This window comes from Pogona vitticeps, chromosome 5 (genome assembly GCF_051106095.1).
Source record: "Pogona vitticeps strain Pit_001003342236 chromosome 5, PviZW2.1, whole genome shotgun sequence".
In the NCBI taxonomy this organism is placed as follows: domain Eukaryota; kingdom Metazoa; phylum Chordata; class Lepidosauria; order Squamata; family Agamidae; genus Pogona; species Pogona vitticeps.
In genome coordinates this window covers 192,668,383-192,689,344 of record NC_135787.1, presented here as the reverse complement: position 1 = coordinate 192,689,344, position 20,962 = coordinate 192,668,383, and the positions used below count along the sequence as shown (strand labels likewise).

Sequence of the window (20,962 nt, the reverse complement as noted above, 5' to 3'; positions counted from 1 at the left end):
ACAGCTAAAAATGCTTTTTATTCTAACAACCTTTAGCATTCTTTTCTTTAAGCTATTTGTATTCAGCCGCTCAATCTAAACTTCCATGAGGGAGCTAAGTTGCAAGAAGGAAACATAATGGAGTCAATGCAAAAGGAGCACTGATTCATATTACAGAGCACCCATTTCATTCTCTTTCTGAAGGGACGGAGCCTTGAGAAGGAATGTACGAAGGATATGCCAGCCACCAAGCATGACAAGGGAAGGAATCTTGCTTGGTGAGCCTACCTCCACACTCTGAGCAAGGGGCTTCTGAAGACAATCTTAAAATAGTCAATCAGGTTATGTAGCTTGCTCTTACAGCATTCCTGGTACATGCACCAATGACATGTGACACCACTACAGTGTTAATTCCCTTGTCATTTAACAGAAGCAGCTAATGCTGTGAAATGGCCCGTGCAGATTTACAGCCTGGCGACATCATGTCAGAGAACAAGCACTCTTTAAGGTTTTGAGGTGGGGGTGGGGAATCACTACGATAATTTCTGTATCCCTTTGATACAGAAAGCTCAACATCTTAAGCTAATGAAATCTTGCTTAAGATATGCACAGGCTAAAAACCCTCGGCTCAAACGAACATCAGATCCCAGACTTCCAAGGTTTGTTCTTGAGTAGACTCAGTGCCTTAAAGGAGGTCTGAGCCCTTGCAAGAGCTCCTTACCTGCAAGACATCCTGAATCTTCACCCACACATCTGCCATGTCATATAACTTGATATCACCATCATACTGACTGGAAGGAGAAGCCACAGTCTGCTGAAGATGGCCCAAGACAATGGCATGAGCAGCAGCAACAGCGTTAAACTTGTCAAAGAGCAGTTCCAAAAGTTCCAGGAGAAGTCTAAAAGAAAAAAATAAATGAAGGGGGGGAAATGAATTTGCCACTATTGAATGCTCTATATGTTCCAGGGATACCAAGTAAACATCCATGTTATTAGAACAGCCTGTCATGATCCCAGCTCCAAGCAACAGTGTGGTCACTGGCACAAATAACACACAGCAAAACCACCCACCCACTGTAATATACTACCCAGAATCTTAGTGCAAAATCCTCCACATGTAAGACAAATTGGACAAGTGGTTTTTGAGATTTTCTGGCACAGCCAGGAGTGGGCCAAGCAGAGGAATTCACAGCCTGGCCATATCATGTCAGAAAATAGTACCGGGTCCACAACCGCACACATAACCTAGATAAATATGTCAAAGAGCGTGACAGATAGCTGGACTGATTGTGCTCATCATTTATGTAATTTTGGTTTTAGGTTGCAAAAACCCAGCAGGATTCTGGCCAATATATGTTGACTTTCCCAACATTTAAGACTTGCATGCAAGAGTTGAGAACGATTCTCAAGATGGTACATGAAGATCTAGAACAGTTGTTGTGCGATGGGTGACTCAACAGACTTGTGGATATGGCTTTATCAATGGACTTCTCCAAAACCTGGTTTCCTTTTATTATTACATTTATTTATCCAGTTGTTGGAAAGTAGGTAGAGCTTTGAATAAATCCATTTCCTGAACATGAAGAGGGAAGGAGCCTGGCATATTGCATTAATACAGACTTTTGAAAAATCTTACTCAATTTAAAAAATGTAAAGGTTCCCCTCGACATTCTTAGTCCAGTCGTGTCCGACTCTAGGGGGCGGTGCTCATCACGTTTTCAAGCTGTAGAGCCAGCACTTGTCCAAAGACAGTTTTCGTTGTCACGTGTCCAGCGTGACTAGGGAACGCCGTTTTACCTTCCCACCGAGGTGGTACCTATTTATCTACTCGCATTTAAATGCTTTCAAACTGCTAGGTTGACGAGGAGCTGGGAAAAAGCAACAGGAGCTCACTCCGTCACATGGATTTGATCTTACGACTGCTGGTCTTCTGACCCTGCAGCACAGAGGCTTCTGCGATTTAGCCCGCAGCGCCACCATGTCCCTCAGCGCCACCACGTCAATTTACTCAACACACCAATAATATCCTAAATTTGAATTGTGGTGCTGGAGGAGACTCTTGAGAGTCCCCTGGACTGCAAAGAAAACAAACCTATCCATTCTGAAGGAAATCAACCCTGAGTGCTCACTGGAAGGACAGATCCTGAAGCTGAGGCTCCAGTACTTTGGCCATCTCATGAGAAGAAAAGACTCCCTGGAAAAGACCTTGATGTTGGGAAAGTGTGAAGGCAAGAGGAGAAGGGGACAACAGAGGACGAGATGGTTGGACAGTGTCATCGAAGCGACCAAAAGGAATTCGATCCAACTCCGGGAAGCAGTGGAAGGCAGGAGGGCCTGGCATGCTCTGGTCCATGGGGTCACGAAGAGTCGGACACGACTTAACGACTAAACAACAACAATATCCTAAATATTACCCCCCCCCCATATTTTTCTTGTTAACCATTTATTTACACCATGTTATTTTAAAAACTTGAATAAAAAGGAGGGGGAGTGAGTGAGTTGTGGGTTGAGCACAATTATTAATGGTTTTCATTGTCTCCTTCACACTCTGCAGATACATGAGGGTTTCTGATACATTTTTCTGTCTTACATCTTAGTAAATTGATTATAGGACTCCTTATCGGGGGTCTATATTCATAAATAACAAACAGCCATCTGAGTCAAAAAGAATAAGAATGTTTTATGTCTCCCATTCCCAAAACTAGAAGTCTGAGGGAGTGAGGAAGCCATACACAGAATGTTCTTTTTTTAAAAAAAAATTTCTGATCTAAACTTATTTTTTTACTTTAAGAACATAGTATATGGTATGAATAATCTAGCATTTAAATGGCTCTTTCTGGTGCATGCATGCACCAGGCATGCATAGATACATCTCTCAATAATTCCAATTATATCCAATGTTAAGGAAAACCCACCAAGATATCTAAACATGTTTTCAGATCTTGCACTGCGGTACATATTGCAGCCATCTGAAGCTCTGTTTGGTGAGCACCTGGGTAAACCCTATCCTTTTCTTTCTCCTCACTGGGAGAAAGTTAGGTCATGAATAATAAAACAAAAACAAAAATGAAATTAATAGCTTAGGTGCTGCTAGCTGAGAAAATTGGAAGGGCTGACAAGAGAAACTACCCTAACATGAAAACAGTCTTCTGTCCACACTGTCAAAACTATCAGGAAACAAATGATATGACAGAAAACCCTGCAACGCCTATTTACCAGAGGCAAGTTGAGTACCGCACATCAAGGTTGCACTTTTGGTGAGTCTGCCCTCCATGACATAATGAAGAAAATGAGTGATGTTTTGTTACATTTTTGTAAGAATACCTTTTTCAGCTGTGGTATTCTTCCATAAAGTATTCTGCTGAAAATGAAAATTATGGCTGATGCCAGGCAGAGCTCATAAGTTGCAAAAATTTCCTCTTTTGGAGAACAGAACAGTACACTGTGCTCTGCCTTCAAAGAAACAGATTTCAGCATTCAGAAGTATCACAATGTTAGTTGAATGTTACCATGAAAATAATAAAATCTTGTGAAGCGATTAACAAACAGTTTCAGCCACGTGAAATCCACATCATGTAAACAAACTGTAAATTATATAAATAAGTCCCTTTGAAAACTATAGCATCTTAAGCCCCTTTGTCTATTCAATGACCTGTCTAAATCATCATCAGTTTTTCCTTTTTATTTCCTTAGACTTGAGAGAACTGAACACTTGCACATACTGAAATAAACTTCACCTCTCTTTCATAGGTATGCAACGCTTCCTCTAATTTTCAGGGCTGCTGTGCAGGAGCCTCGCCCTGTATGTACACATGGGGGACGTCAGAACCCAGAAGGTCAACACCACCTGCCACTGTGTGGAGCCAATGGAACTCTGCATGTGCACATGAGGAACGTTGCAGGTATGTATATTTCTAAACACAGTTCTGTTTCCTCTACATTTTATTTTATTTTTATTTTTAATCTTTTTACCCCAATGTCCTTCTTAAAAAGGACCCAAGGCAGCTTACACCATTAAAAGACAGAAGCTAAAGCCTGTACCTGTATACAAATAATAAAAAGGAACAAATATGCTGCAGAATAGAGGAAAAATGGAGCAGACAAGAGGATTTCAAAATTCTACCTGTACTTTGCTGAGACAGATCATTCTTCTATATTATTATTAGAAAATGTTTTCATGGAGCAAAGGGTAGCTAACATTGTATTTTAACAACCCTGCATTACGAAGTAATTCCAGTCATTCTAAGACAGAGAACGGCTCATACAGCATTGTTCTAAAGCCTGTATGACTTTTCTTTTATCACCACGAAGCAACATTAGGGGCTGAAATCATGTTACATGAACAAAATGGATACAGTTGGACAAATAATCCAATACACTAAAATCAATCATGAAATTCTGATTTTCATCCACATTTCCACTGATCTTTTAGGAAAAGGCATCAGAACACTCCCCATCTTTTTCAAGCTTCTACAATCATGGACACAGAATGTGTTGTTGTTCCATTCCATCTGTAGAATGCTACAACCTCAAATACATTTGTAGGTGAGAAGAGGTAGTCCGACAAATAATCAGACTTACTCCAAGTGTCAAAATTTTAAAATACATTATGCCGTTACAATGCAACTGAAGAAGGGTATCTTTTCAATATTTGGGGAAAGGATTTAAAACCACACATGCAAGACCAAAGACTTGAAAACCCAAAGCTCTTCAACTTTACCAATTATTAAGATTTCACTATCACACGTCGGGTGGTTATTACTTTACCCTCATCAAAATGTCTTTCCAATTAGCTGTCCCTATGCCCTTTTAACAGCTCAATTATTGTAATTAATGTACCACGGCAAAACCTGTAAACATTTGTGGTCAGGTAACAACTTGCCACATAGGAAATACACCATAACTTAGAAAACAGAACATTGCCAAACTCTAGCACTGATCGCTTTGTTAAAAAGGCAGTGGGGGGAACAATGTTGACATCAACAAGCATGCCGGACAGCCAGATTCTGGCTGAAATTGCAAACAGAGTAGATTGAAAATAGAGTAGGCCTATTGAATCAGAGGAATCTGGTGAGACAACTCCTCAGTACAGTGGGGTCTCTACTTAAGAACGTCCCTACTTAAGAACAATCCAACTTAAGAACAGCTCCATTTGCTAAATTTTGCTTCTACTTGAGAACAGAAATCCAAGATAAGAACAGGAAAAAAAAAACCTTTCCTGCTCTTTTTTTAACCTTAGGTCATCTTAGGTTAAAAAAATTTCTCCCCCTAGTGGTAGAGTACGTATTAACCAGCTTTGCATTAGTTCCTATGGGAACTAATGCTTCAATGTACGAACGCACCTCTACATAACAAAAAAACAGCCAGAACGGATTAATTGGTTTTCAGTCCATTCCTATGGGAAATTTTGCTTCAATTTAAGAACATTTCAACTTAAGAACACCATTCCAAAATGAATTAAGTTCTTAAGTAGAGGTTCCACTGTAGTTTCTATGGATGGAAAAGAGCAGATACGGATTAAATGGTTTTCAATGCATTCCTATGGGAAATGCAGATTCAACATAAGAACTTTTCAACTTGAGAACCACCTTCCAATACGGATTAAGTTCTTAAGTAGAGACCCCACTGTAAGTTCCCTTGATTTAAACGGGATGACTCTACTCACAACTGGTTTTCAGCAATTAATCTAATTTTGCTATTTAGGCAGCTAATCATGCATTCAGGAAATTGTGGGAATAAAGATGAAATCCATCCTTGAAAAATTAGTAGATATCACCAGCTGTTTCAGTCTACACATGCCCGGAACAACACTGCCTGTTCGGGCTGTAGGGACTGGCATTACCTGGGCAGAAAGAACATTTCCGGACCCTTCTGCACATGCCTCTGAATCTAATCAGCTGCCCCAGAGGCCTTAGTGAACTCATCAGCCGTCTTCAAACTATGCAATCTTTCCCTCAAGAACAGTAAAAACGAGCCAAGAAGACCATAAGTTTTAAATAAGCCAAAATTGATCTTATGCCTAATAAAAATTGCTTTTAAGCTTTCATGTGTTTTCATACAGTTGTAGTGATTTATTATATTTTTATTGTTCCTGTATCTTTTCTATTTTCATTTTGGCTTTTTATGTTCAGTATTTTCTCCCTTTGACTCCTGGGTGATCATGCAATCCAACGACAAATCATTCACCCACTGTGCAATATTTTTAATTCAGAAAAAATAAACCTTCAGCTTAATACTAAAGCCAAAATAGTGGGACCTTGTATTTGCTCCATGATCCACCGCAAATGCCGGCACCTGCAGATAGTAGCGAACAGTATATACAATATACAAGGAAGCAGGACAAGGGCCGAAGGCTCCCCCCTTGTATATTGTAAAATATTCTCCCTATACTGTATATTTAAGTCTGGCTTCAACCCTCGTTATGGAACAGGAACAGCTCAGTTTGCCTTAGTGGATGACCTCTGCCGGGAACCAGACAGGGGGAGAGTGTCCCTGTTGGTTCTGCTAGACCTCTTGGTGGCTTTCAATATCTTCAACCATGGTTTCTTTCTGGGTAACTTTCTGGGATGGGTCTTGGAAGCACTGTTTTACAGTGGTTCCAATTCCCGATTCTTCCTGGAGGGGAGAACTCTAAGGTGGTGAAGGGGGAATCCTTTTTTACACCCTGGCCACTGATCTGTAGTGTCCCTCAGAGTTCAGTCCTGTTCCCCATGTTATTCAACATCTACACGAAACCCCCGGGGGAGATTATCCGGTTTTGGCGTTCAGTGCCATTAGCATGCTGATGACACTCAACTTTATCTCTTCTTTCCATATGACTCCAAGGAAGCTTTTTCTGTGCTCAGACCAGTGTCTGCTGTTAGTAATGGATGGATTTTGTAGGCTGTGGTACCATGCTCTGAATGTCTAGTGTGGCTGAGAAGGCCAATTCAAGAGCGACCATCCCTTCCCTGGACGGATGAGGGCTAACAAACTGAAGCTTAATCCAGACAAGACAGAGTTGTTCCTGTTCTGTCACAAGGCAAATCAGGGGATAAGGAATCAGCCTGTACTGGATGAGGTTACAGTCCCCCCTGAAAATTCAGGTCTACAGCTTGGGTGTGTTCCTGGACTCAACCCTGAACTTGGATAGTCAGGTCTCAGAGGTTGTCAGGGGTGGATCTGCACAGTTAAAGCTGCAACCATTCCTTGAGATGTCCAATCTGGTTATGGTGACAAATGCCTCTGTTACATCCTGTTTGGATGACTGCAGCATGCTCTACATGGGGCTGCCTTTGGAGACTGTTCAGAAAATTCTGCTGGTCCAAAACGCTTCAGCCAGACTGCTATCTGGCACTGATTTATAGAATGCATGTAATTCCCTTATTACAACAGCTTCATTGGCTGCCAGCCACTTTCAGGGCCCTATTCAAAATGCTGGTTATTACCTATAAAGCCCTATATGGCTTGGGTCCATGCAATCTGAAGGACATCACCCCATATGAGCTTTCTTGGCTTTTAAGCTCTCCTTTTCTCGGTTCCACCATCTTCCTGAGCTTATTTGGTGAGGATACATGAATAAGTTTTAAAAGGTATTAAATAACGAAAAAAGCACAGAATACCAAGCAAAGAGAATTTAGAAAGAATAGTAAGCAAAGCAGAGCTGCAAGGATGTCAGAACACTTAGGAATTTTAGAAAGCGAAGCAACAGCTGCTCTCAAAGGGACTAGAAGAAATGTCGCAAAGAATGAATAGGACACAATTGGATTTCAAACCACATCTATTAAATTTTTTTTCCACTGAGGGGCTCAGAGGCTGCAAAAACGCTCCTGCAGACTTAATATTTTCCACCTCACTCTACAACATGGCAGAAATTCTTGTTGTTAGAACTGCTAATTGCAAAGGACATGTCATGCCAGAAAGAGAAGTGAGCTCATGCTCCATTTATTGAGGGAGCAGAGAGAAAAAGGAGAGAGGAGGTGTTTCGCAGCTGTCGGCCAGGACTGCCAGGAACAGCGTTTGAAACTTGGTATTCAAATGCCATGGCTACACTGGCAGGAAGAGGGTGGGATGCACCATAACACTGCCACTTCCCCTTGTAAGACCAGGCTCGTGAATGGTTCCTGCACTGCCAGCAGCATCGGCCAGAAGACATTTTTCTGGCCAGTCTCCATAGAGGAATCATTCCGTTCCTGACGGAAATGGCATCCTTCTTACCATCTCCAAGATACATTGCCTTTATGGCAGGCTGTTTTCTTGACAAAACGGTTGTTCTTTGGAGGCCTTCCAGACAGGATGCTGCGGTATCAAAAGGGTACGAGGACGGCTTACCCTGCTGACACAGCAGGATCCCAACTGCTAACAAGCTGCCTGGGTTTTAACTCAACATGGTGATAAGACCCCTCTGGGTCTGTCATTTTTTATTAGCCATTTTACTGGGTAGCAATAATAATTTTATGTTTCAAGTACAGTAGCAAAAAGCCAGACATACAAAAAGTGCTCACAGACTGAAAAAAGACCCATGACGTAGGATGCTGGCTTGCGGATAAGCGGAACCTCAAACTTTATCAAGTTTTAAGGGCATACGCCACCAGGTCCATACGCCCCCCAAAAGTCTTGTTAACAATTTATGCGGTGTTGTCAGAAATTCACCAGGCTCAAGTTCCCACTTACTGAATGTGTAATGTTAACATGCTGAATTCAAGTCTCCTCCACAGGGGTGGGGGTGGGTGGGATGGAATCCTTTGTGTTAACTCAACTGACTTTTGATTCCAAGAGTAATTGTTTGGCATCTGTTGGATGCTATGATTCTTCCCCTAGGGATCTCCTACCTCATAAGTCTTTCCTATAGGTTTCATCTAACCTTGCAAGTTTCCTAGAACTCTTTCCAGGAGGAACAGATCTCCTGGGATTCCATCCATTTTAAGAGTGGAATTCCACTTTCCCACTTCCTACATCTAACTCAGCTCCTTCTTGACTCCTAACTTCCCTACATACTCTTCCTGAAGGTCAGCTAAAAGAGTCAGATTAAGTTTCAATACGTCATTTGTCTATGACCGTGTCCTAACTACTTTTCCTTAACTATCATACACAACATATAAAGAGGAGAGTAATTTGTTATATCATGGATCAACGCACTCTACAAATGGTGCAGACTGTGTTGTTGTTGTTGTTGTCAGCCTTCTCATTATGGGCTTTATTCACAATAATGCAGAGACCTTCCTGGGGAGAAAAAAAACTTCACCTTAAAGCAAAAGGTATATTTGAACCTTTACTGCAAGTGCATCTAGTTGTCCCCACGGTGCGAAGCGGGATCCTGCACTTGACTAAGCCAGCACGGCTCTCCTAGAGTCCTTAGGGCCGCTCATTACGGCTCAGCCCATCTCCCATTTGTGCTGCTGAAGGCTGCCAAACTAAGGCAGCTGACAAGCATCTCCCATGGTACAGCTGGCGAACCCTCTTCTCCCTGCTTCCATCCCAGCCGGCCCTTTTCAGGACTTTATTAACCTTTAAGAACGTGACCAGGTTTGATTTCCCTCCCCTCCCCAACATTTGTTCCCATTCCACATTGTCTCTTCTGGAGTGAATAAGCCTGTAGGGCTTTACTGTCTATACCTCACTTCAGCTGAAGAGCAGGATGAAAAATACGCAGGATGTCCACACTGAGGAGACCCAACAAGTCTTTCACCCCACTTGGTAAGGCTCAAACAGGGAACGTCTGAGAACTACTCTCCGCATTAATATGTTCTTTGACAATAAGCAAGAGAGACAATAGGAGAAGCCCCCCAAAGCACCATCCTTGCCACCTGAAGAAGGCATCCCTTGAAATTAAATGAGACAGCACACATTTCAGTGTCAAGAGCTTCAGGCTGCCAGTTAACTCAGACCGTCAGCTGAGTCTAGCAACCTAGCCATCACCTGTTCTTGAATGGGAAAAGGAGAAACTGTGGGTGCTGAAGGGCTGTCACAAATTAAACACACGTATAATGCTGCAGAACATTCCAACTGTTTTAGCACATAAGGACCATGATTTGCATGTCATTTCCAAGAAAGGGGTAAATGCAGAAGTACTGCCAAGGTACATATCACGTTATGATAAATTTTATTTTGATTCTAACACAGATACTCCTAAAGGCAAATGTAGTGAATATGTGAGTTGAAAAGCAAAATGAAATTCCAGGAATTTGCTTTTAATAATATACATGTCCCAACATGTGAACATGTCCCAACATGTCAACGGCCCCACTCACGTGGGGGGTCATACACTTGACCTGGTTTTTTCTACCAATGGGAGCGAGAGTGGTCCGATGGTGACTGACCTTGAGTCGGTACCCTTGTCATGGTCGGATCACCACCTAATAAAGTGTACCATTAAAATGGCTCTCCCCCCCTGCAGGGAGCAGGGATCTATTGTTATGGTCCGCCCTCGAAGGCTACTGGATCCTGTTGGATTCCAGGATGCCATGAGAGGTGTTACGGCTGACCTGGCTGGCGCTCCTGTCGAGGCTCTGGTGGATGGCTGGTTTGCTGCCGCGACTAGGGCTGCTGACATGATCGCACCTAAACGCCCTCTCCGGCGCAGAGACCGCCCGGCACCCTGGTTTAACCGGGACCTCCGGGCGAGGAAGCGGGTCAGGAGACGGCTAGAGCGCAGGTGGAGAAGGGCCCCGACGGATTTCAATAGGATAGCTGTCAGGGTCGCTACTAACCTTTATCTTGCTAAGGTAAAGGCTGCTAGTAGATCATACCTCGCTAACCGGATAAGCGAGGCGTCCAACCAGCAGGCGGAGTTATTCCGTATAGTATGCGACCTTTCCGGAGTTGGTCCGGGTGATGGGCCTCCCCCTAGTTTTTCGCCGGACCAATTTGCAGCATTTTTTAAATCAAAAGTGGAGGCCATCCGCCGGGACCTCTCTCCTTTTTTGAGTACAGTGAGTCGAGCTGAGATGTCCAGCGCTCCGTCTTGCCCGGTGATTTTGGACACCTTTCAGCCTGTTACGCCTGATACTGTCTCCAGGGCGCTTGATCGCTGTCGTGCCACCACCTCCTCTTTGGACCCTTGCCCGGCCTGGCTAATCAAAGCGGCCAGGCCGTTAACAACGGAGTGGGCCACGGCTATTATAAATGGGTCTCTCCTTGAGGGCAGATTTCCATCTGCCCTGAAGGACACACTCATTAGGCCCATTAGGAAGAAACCTAGTTTGGCGGCGGACGAAATTGGCAACTACAGGCCCGTCGCCAATGTTTCCTTCCTTAGCAAGGTAGTCGAGAGGGTGGTGGCCGACCAGCTTCAGGCGCTCTTGGAAGAAACAGATGCCCTGGATCCATTCCAGTCGGGCTTCAGGCCGCGCCACGGCACAGAAACGGCTTTGGTCGCCCTGTGTGATGACCTACTGAGGGAGGCCGACAGGGGTAAAGTGTCCCTGTTGGTCCTCCTCGACATCTCAGCGGCCTTTGATACCATTGACCACGGTATCCTCCTGGGGAGGCTCTCCGAGTTGGGAATAGGTGGCCTGGCATTGTCCTGGCTCCGTTCCTTCTTGGAGGACCGTCCCCAGAGAGTCCAGCTTGGGGAGAGGGTCTCGGCCCCGTGGAGCCTCAATTGTGGGGTTCCACAGGGGTCGATTATCTCCCCAATGCTATTTAACATATATATGAGGCCGCTGGGTGGGGTCATCAGGGGGTGTGGAGCTTCGTGCCACCAGTATGCGGACGACACGCAGCTCTACATCTCCTTTTTGCCAACCGCAGGAGAAGCCGTCCTGTGCCTCCAGCGCTGCCTGGGGACTATACTGGAATGGATGCAGGAGAACGGGCTCAGGCTGAACCCGGACAAGACGGAAGTGCTGAGGGTGGGCCCCCCCACAGTCGGGGATTTGGGTAACTCCCTCTCTTTTGGGGGGGTGACTCTCCCTGCTAGGGATGGGGTACGCAGCTTGGGGATCCATCTGGACCCGGTGCTCTCCATGGAGTCACAGGTGGCATCGGTGGTCCGCACCGCCTTTTTTCACCTTAGGCGGATAGCCCAGCTGCGGCCCTACCTGGAAGTGGGGGCGCTCACCACCTTAGTACACGCGCTCGTAATCTCAAGATTAGACCACTGTAATGCGCTCTACGTGGGGCTTCCTTTGAGGCTGCTGCGGAAATTACAGGTGGTGCAGAATGCGGCGGCCAGATTACTTAGTGGAGTGAAAAAATTCCAACATATTTCGCCCACTCTGGCCGCATTGCATTGGCTGCCCATCAGGTTCCGCATCGACTTCAAAGTGCTAATGCTTACGTATAAAGCCCTAAACGGTTTAGGGCCTCGATACCTGGCGGAACGCCTACTCCCACCAAGTTCTACCCGGATCACACGGGCGAGCCAGGAGGTGAGGCTGAGGAGCCTAACCCCGAGGGAGGCCCGGAAAGAGAAAACAAGAAATAGGGCCTTCTCGGCGGTGGCTCCTCGCCTGTGGAATAACTTACCTCCTGACATTCGCGGAGCTCCCTCGCTGGGCACTTTCAAGAATCTATTAAAGACCTGGATGTTTCGGCAGGCCTTCTCATAAAACTACTTTTTGATTCTCTTATCTCTTTATCGTCTTTTTTCTTTTACCTGTTTTTGTATTGGTTGTTTATTCTTATTGTATTTTAACGTTGTTGTAAGCCGCCTAGAGTAGTCCTCGCGACTAGATAGGCGGGATATAAATAAAATAAATAAATAAATAAATAAATAAATACAATTTATGTTACTACATCTTCCCCAAATATTTCTCATGCAATCTTGAGTGTTAGATACATGTTTCTTTCTAAGGTCCATGGCATTCTTTGCTAAAATGAACTGACACTAAGTTAAAGATCCAATCCATATGCCAGCTCTAAGACCAAGAGGCGTTCTTCACACCTGCTCCCCATCTATGAGGTCTGGCATTTCAGGCTAACCTTGGCCTAGAAACATTGAGCAAAGTAATGGAATTTTAAAAGAGCAATAGAAAGGGCTCTCTAAAGTATTACCAGTTAGTTCTGCAGGAACAGCAAGCATGTACAGTTCACGGCAGACAAGATTAAAACAGGATCAGATGTGCAAAACTATTGTATGGATAAATATATTACAAAGGGAAATCTTTGAAAAATCATGGCAGCCCAAAAGTTCATATTTCTGTTATGAACACAATTTATTTCAAGGCTTTACTTAACACAATGCTCCTACCTAGGCTGGTTTTCTTGGACTATGTTCTCTCCTTTCTGGTAGCCACTGTCGGCCACCTGAGTGGTGGACCTCTTAACGATCTGCTTCAGTTCCTGCTCCAGACGATCCTGGATGGCCTTCACTGTCTCAGGAATCTTCTTCAGCTTGGCCAGGCCTTTGATGAGGATGCCCATGAAGATGGAGCTGTTCTCTTCAGGATCCAGTTCCAAATCCTCCTTGATTTCCATTAAGCTGACATCTTTCCCTAGAATATTTTTTTTTAAAGGAGAGAGAAAAGAACCACTAACATCACTAAAATGCGTGTTTAGACAGAAAGAGAGAAAGAGAAAGGGAGGGAGGGAGAAAACTGAAAACATTATTACTGAGTGGAAAGCAAAGACCACAAACTTCTTCACTCCCAGTTTCTTACCATCAAACATTCTATTCCTTCTTTTCCTCCAGTACCCAAATCACCTGTCCAAATCCCACTACCACATAATTATTTAGAGCATATTAAAGACTTCACAGCACTATAGAATTTAGATAAATCTTGCAGACCGTTTGCATATTCCTGCTTCAACAACAAGCTGGCCCAGTACACAAATCACAGACCTCACAATTTTCTGGCACAGACTGAACAAAACCTGAGCATAAAGGTGTTTACACTGAATTTAAACACCGCAGCAATCAATAATATTGACCTGGAAAATTCATCACCTTCTGATTAACTAACAATTTCTGTAAATCCTTTCCCATCCCAACAGACTTCCTAACACAATGGCAGACTAAACTGTAAAATGCTGCACTTAATTCAGAGGCATAGCAACGTGAACTAAATCCAAGCCCCATCCCCTTGGCCCTCATCAACTCAAGAACGTATCAGCTGATGAACATCCTCCTGGTGCTTGTCTTTTTATGGTCCTGTGAGCGATCAAATCTTGCTTCTATTTATCAGACTGTATTTCACTGTCTGCTTTTTACGTGCAGATATAAAATTTTATGTTGTACTCTGCATAATTTATTCTTTCCCAGAATAAATTATTCTGGGAATAATTTCCCTGCTTCTACTGGATCTTTTTAGAGCTTCACAAAGCCCCACTGGTCTGCTTGGAAAGTGACATAATTTTCACAGCTGAGGTTCTACCCAGGCCACTAATAAAAAGAAAAAAAAGAAAAGAAAAGAAAGGGTCACTTCAAAGCTTCCCAATGATTTCGTTCCCCTTTCAACCTGCAAATGGTGCTGTACTCAATGACGCAGATGAAATTTTTGAAATGTTTCAGTCACCTTACATTAGAATAGACATTCCAAACAGACAAGGAAAGGCAAGAGTTTTAATTGCATGTGCAAAATGAGATGGTTCGACATGGCACCAAAGATCAGAAAAGAGAACTTGAGGGTGAGTTGGAAAAGAGATGGAAAATTGGACAGCCACTATCATCACACCTTATATAAATATTATGTATAAGTCCAGCCACCTCAGCACATGAAAGAGTATTATAGAGTTTGAAAAGGTACAGAAAAGGATGAACAAAATGATCAAACACAGGAGAAAGAGCTGGAGCGTTTAGACCATTTTTAAAAAGATACAAAGCACAGAAAAAATGAACAGGATTTCCTCCTCCTGTATACATTTCGGTTGACAAAACTTAAATAAGATCACACCAGGAGTCTATATAGTCCATGACCCTGATCCCACAGTGGTCAAGCAGGTGCTTCTGGAAGACCTGTAAACAGGAAATGAGAACATTTGCTTGTATTCCACAAGTAGACAGCTACTTCTACTTGAAGTACTATATAGCTTGTCATCGAAGCGACCAACATGAATCTGACCCAACTCCGGGAGGCAGTGGAAGACAGGAGGGCCTGGCGTGCTCTGGTCCATGGGGTCAAGAAGAGTTGGACACAACTTAACAACTGAACAACAACTATATAGCTATTTTAAACAAGAACTACTGGCAACCTTATCCTCCAACAAGATCTACTGGAAGGAATATCAGGACTGCCAAAAGCACATCCTTCATGCATAAAAATTCACTTGAGAGCTTTATAAGAGAATTATTAGGTTTCATGGAGGACAAGATCTATCAATGGTTCTCAGCCATGATGGCTAAATGGAATAGACACCATTCCTTTGAATATAAGGAGCTGGGAAGTAGGAGTTGGGGAGACAAGAAGAAGAAGAGTGAGCTGTTGCCATTATAGCCTTCTTGAGGGTTGGACTGTATGATCTTGGCAAAGCAGAATGCTCAAATCAATTGCCATTCAAATTGGTGTTCTTAGCTGTTCTTATATACTTGGCTGTCACGGGTCTCCACATGCTTGCTATACATGCATAGCTCATGAAATCATAACATGTCTTGCAGGTTTCTGTGTATATTATGGTCAGTGGAAGCCAAATATTTGATTCTGGGGACCAGATAAGAAAGCCATTAGGGTACACCACGAAGACTCTAACTTTTCAAAAACTGCAACAAGATAAAGTAACACAAAGTTCCTCTTTCAAAGTAGGAGCAAACTGGGGCTCAAAACAGATGCTATGTTTATCACCCCCAAGTGGTGAACACTGTATAATCTTATCACAGCACATGATTTTCATCACCTACGATGTATTGTATTTAGTGGGTGTTGTTTTGTCATTAGTCACTAAAAGATAAATAAGGATTATTTTGCATGTCTGTTGCTAAGACACCTATCTCTAAGGGAATCCTGTTATGTGTGAGGAAGTAAGTTAATTGTAGGGAATAAAAACTCCTTTATGGAGGATGTGAAGAAGTCTTGCTGATGTTTTGATTCAGGTCAGGAGAAGGTTTTATAAACATGTCAACACAACTTGTTGAGAATTTCCAATCCTTAAAAAAAAGAAAGAAAGAAAGAAACAGCACAAGATGCCAAAAGACAGAAATTACTCACCGAAGTTTGGTTCATTTGCTACTTCGTACAAGAAGGCAACACTGACCACATATTTTAACAGTGTATGTCATACAGAAGAGGAACAAAACATGCTCCACAGAGGAAGACCTGGACTAACAGATATGAATTACAACAAAGGAGGTGTTGACTAAACATTAGAAATAACTTCCTGACAACAAACTCTGTTCAACAATGGAAAACGCAACCTTGGAGGGTAGAAAGTACTGTACTCCTACACAGAAGGTTTTTAAAGAGAGGGTAGATGACTATCTGTCAAAGATGCTTTAGCTGTGGGTTTCTGTACTGCAGAGGACTGGCGTCCATTACTCTTGGAGTCCCTTCTAGCTCTCCAATTCTATGACTCTTGGCACATTTTACACAAGACACAACATCTAACAAAGAAATTCTTGTCTCTGCAGCAAGGAGACTTTATTGCATTGTCTGATTTAACATACAAGGAGAAATCATACCAGGACTGACATGACCTAGGCCAAAGTATCATTGTTTTCACTGGCTAGAAGAAAGGGAGGATGGCACACAGAAAGCTTACCATTCCTCTCCTGAAGAAGCCACTTTGTTGGTCACTAAGTATAAAGGAGAGATACTTATACTGCCTCTGAAGTGAGAGGAATGAAAACCAAGTCAAGCAACCTAACAAATTACACTCCCATTTGTTCAAGGGAATATCTTTGCGTCACTAAGCACACTCAGAGAATACCATATTTTACTCAGAAAATTTTAATTCAGTAACCTGTATTATGCAAATTTGAACCATGTAAAAAACAGTGAAATTTGCTCATTTTCCTCTGCTTGCTATTGCCTCACTGCCTTATATATTCCTCCTAAATAACACAGTTCTATAAATAAAAATACATTGGGGAGGGAGACTTCTAACACATACGTTTACACGTAACAAGGAGTCAAACTACAGAAAGTGAAGTGTGAATCTCTATGTTAATTGAAAGTTTTATGCCAGACAGAGATTTATACTCTATTTTTTTTAAATTCCTAACACTGTTGATTCCATAAAGCGGTTGACATAATAGAAGCTCCATTGCATGGATGGTTCTTTAACAGGAATGCAATTTCAGACAAAGGAAAAAAAATCCTGTGTCCCTTTGGCACCTGGGTTTCTATCATCTCCAAAGAGGCATATTCAAAAGTCTTACAGGACATGGCATGCACTCCCCAATGCCAATGGGACGAGAAGCAGAAAGACAACACTGGAGCTTCATAGCCCTTATGGCAGTCTCTGCCGTTTCTGGGAGCATCAATAAAATATTGCAGGGAACAAGCAGTAGAGTACGCCTGTGTATCATAAAGAAGGCTGACCGCCGAAGAATAGATGCTTTTGAGTTGTGCTGCTGGAGGAGACTCTTGAGAGTTCCTGGACTGCAAGGAGAACAAACCTATCCGTTTTGCAGGCAGTCAACATACCATGTGACACCCAAACCCTCATTTCCTGTCTGAAACACTGCTGAAATGGCAGGTATACAACAGATTAAACGCCTATTTGTACCTGCCAATTTTCTATCCAGTATGTCCTTCATCTACTGTTGTATTAGTATTTCCATTAGTCCTAGGAAACACAGGCAATGTGAAAAAAGAAATTACATACATACCTGCATACATGCACAGACAGACAGACAGACAGCATATTTTTCTGTGTATACCCCCCCAACGTATAAGATTGCCCCTTAATTTTGACCCTTGCCGGAGCTGGAGGAGCAGTTAATGGGCAACTGCTCCTCCACCTCCATCTCCTGCTGCTGCTGCCACCACTGCCCGATTGCCTCCTCCATTGCGACCACCGGGACTCACTTCCAGCTCATGTCATCGCCGCCTTGTCCCCTGCCCGAAGGGAGCGCTGGAAGAAGCGACGCGGCGGCAGCAGCCAACGGGCAGCAGCAAGAGGTCCCCAAGCTCATGTGAGTGCTCCTTCGCCTCCTCCTGCTGCTGCCTCCGCCCTCGGAGGGGATGAGGCAGTGACATGAGCTCTGGAGGAGGCAATCGGGCGGTGGCAGCAGCAATAGGTACCCGAGAACGTACGAGCGCTTCTTTGCCTCTGCCTCCTTCTGTGTATAAAACGTTCCTCAATTTTTCCCCTAATTATTTTAGGAAAAAGTGTCATTTTATACACGGAAAAACACAGTACATACATACATACATACATACATACATACATACATACATACATACATACATACATACATACATACATACATACATACATACATACATACATACATACATACATACATACATACATACATACATACATACATACATACATACATACATAAAAAGCCATTCACCAACATTGTTGCTTCTGAGTTGGACTCTCTGCTAAGCCTGCACTAACTGTAAAACTTGGAAAAAATAACTGAACTTCAGCAAAGCCCTTTAGATTAAGAGAGATGACTCAATATCTGTCTGGCCTTAGTCTGCTTTACTCTAGCTAATGTCACCTCTGGGTCTGAAATTACCCCCTTTCTCTCAAAGCCATCTTCAAAAGTGAATTTATCGAGAGGAACATAGCTACACACAAATATAATAAAAGAGGATATATGGAAATACTGTATACGGTTATTGTTTTTACCCACTCACCACTGGCACTTCCTGGGGTACCGAACTGGGAGGAATCGAGGAACTTGCGAGGCGTCGGCAAGTTAGTGACATCAAGAAGAGATCCGGGAGAAGCCTCCTTCCCAAGTGAACTGTATTGAAAAGAAAGGGAACAGAATCAGACCCCATTTCAAAGCAAGCGCTCCTGCAGGCACAATTGCGAAGTGGAGGCACAAACAACAGCTGCTTCTTATAGACACTTCAAAATAGAAACTTCACCGATGGATGCTCCCACCTCTGTGGAAACCCATGCAGATGCTCCTGCATCAGATGCAATGCTGCCTTATCCAGGTCTAGGGCTAGAAGGGACACCAAGGAGTCAGAAGCCCACTCGACAGAGGATGCCCTGTCCCCACCTCTAAACTCAAAAACCCCTAACATTTACAAAACTATGACATACAGGCTACCACATTAATTTAGCTACAACCCTAAGACAGTTACTGAAGAGGTAGAGGGGGTTCCCCATTTCTATTTCCTGCGCCTCAAGTAGCAAGGGTAGGAAACAGCTCTGTCTTCATCTAGAAAGAACCTTGTGGCACTGGGGTTAAACAGTAGCATTGCAGCCAAAATTCTGCTCCCGGTCAGCATTCGATACCAACAGATCTGACAGTCAGCTTAAGGTTGACTCGGGCCTTCCATCCTCCCAACACTGGTGAAATGAGTGCACAGCTCACAGGGAGCAATGTGTCGCCTATAAAATTAATTAAAAAATTGTAAACCACCCAGAGAGTGCTTTAAACACTATGAGACAGTATTTCAGGAGCACACTTTTTGCTTTTTAGACACTGCACTGGTACTCCTGAGCTACAAAGATCATTGCACCAATGCAGTGTAAGTCAATGTCTCATATCTAACACCTCGAGCATGGTCTTGCAGCAGTTCTGGATAGCCTCTGGACTCAGGCATTTATCAGGCATTCTGTAGAGAAGGAGAGCAGCCAGCCAGCCAAAAAGCCTTCCACAACTGCTACTTCAAAGGGGAAATTAAGACCAGTAGTAGCTGGCTTGAGTCTTCCTGTTCGCTGAGATATGACTCAGCCTACATAACGTTTTCCAAATAATTATGCCTTGCCATCTTAGACCAACCTTATCCTCCCTTTTTCTTTGCTCTGCTGCCCAACCCTGTTGGTGGATTTGATGTAGAGATGGCGGTGCAGTTCGTCTATCAGCACCAAGTGCATATTCATCTTCTTACTGTGGAGTTCCAGTCTCAGATCACTCAGTCCCTCCACCTGAAGCAAGGGTCCCTCCAGGGAATCCACTGCGGACACCTACGAAGAAAATTCATGCTATGTTTCAATGGCTTCTCAAAATTTTCACCGACAACCTTTCACTTAGCAGAATGCTCTGGCTAGGTCAAATCAAGACGACAACACCATAAAGGAGATGACATTTTCTATAGGAACAAACAAGAATCGGTCTGTGCTCAAAAAAGCCAATCAGCTATAGGAAAGGAAGACGGGGGTCGGAAAGAAGGCTAACACTGAAAGAATGTCTGTTGGGACTAATTCCATATACTGTACTTTGTTTCACATAGGAGCGATGACTGGGGAGTTAAGTCAAAAGGCTTCACTGAGCGAATTAATTTTGAGGAAGGATTTCTTATTTGTTTATAAATAGGTAGCACTCCTCTGGACTTGCTCTCCATTCGACACACTGTGACATCGATCCCTACCCTATTCCGGCTTTTGCCGCTAACTGGCTCAAACGCTGACAGTGTACAAAACCTAACAGCGAATGTCATTCATTTCGTTTATTTGCTTGCTTACTCGGGACTCCAAATCCCAGAATTCTTCTAAGGTGGTGATTTCTTCAGGAGCTGACCTCTACAGAGCATAAAGAGCAACAAGAATAATAGCCCCGGAAGTGCTCGGGCAGCTTCCTCCCAAGAAGCACTGCTGCAGGAAATGAAGATGCCTTGAAGGAAGTATCAGCCTTGTCCAGGCGACTGAAAGGTGTCTGTAGGTATGTATTTGTCGGCTAGAACTTCCAGAATTCTGCCTGGGGAAAACTTAAGAGTGTTGGAATCTTTATAAAAAACCACAAATAGCGCACCATTACAGCTTCCATCAGTGGCCCCAGTAAAGGAAAGACAGTGGGCACTGCTGAGTAATAAAGGCAGGGACTTTGAAATATATTTCCTTCCTTAGTTTTTGCTGCTCCACTAGCAGCTGACTGGTCTCTCCCAACCATAGACATCAAGAATTATGTGTGACTCAGTCATTCTTATATGTATCCTATGATTAAATAAGAAGCACGAGTCGAAAAAAGAGCCACAGAGGGGGACACAACAACAGG

At 43.4% G+C, this 20,962-nt stretch overlaps 1 protein-coding gene across 2 annotated transcripts in view; it reads right to left on the bottom strand.

Annotated features, from left to right (window-relative positions):
• EXOC4 (exocyst complex component 4) overlaps positions 1-20,962 on the bottom strand; it is a 432,390-nt gene that overhangs the window by 355,354 nt on the left and 56,074 nt on the right. For both annotated transcript variants that reach the window (XM_073002480.2, XM_073002481.2), the window contains exons 4-7: positions 19,751-19,935; positions 18,648-18,757; positions 13,151-13,394; positions 701-878 (exon numbers count right to left, since the gene is read on the bottom strand). In XM_073002480.2, the coding sequence (XP_072858581.1) occupies positions 701-878; positions 13,151-13,394; positions 18,648-18,757; positions 19,751-19,935 (717 nt within the window). The remainder of the gene's footprint in view (positions 1-700; positions 879-13,150; positions 13,395-18,647; positions 18,758-19,750; positions 19,936-20,962) is intronic.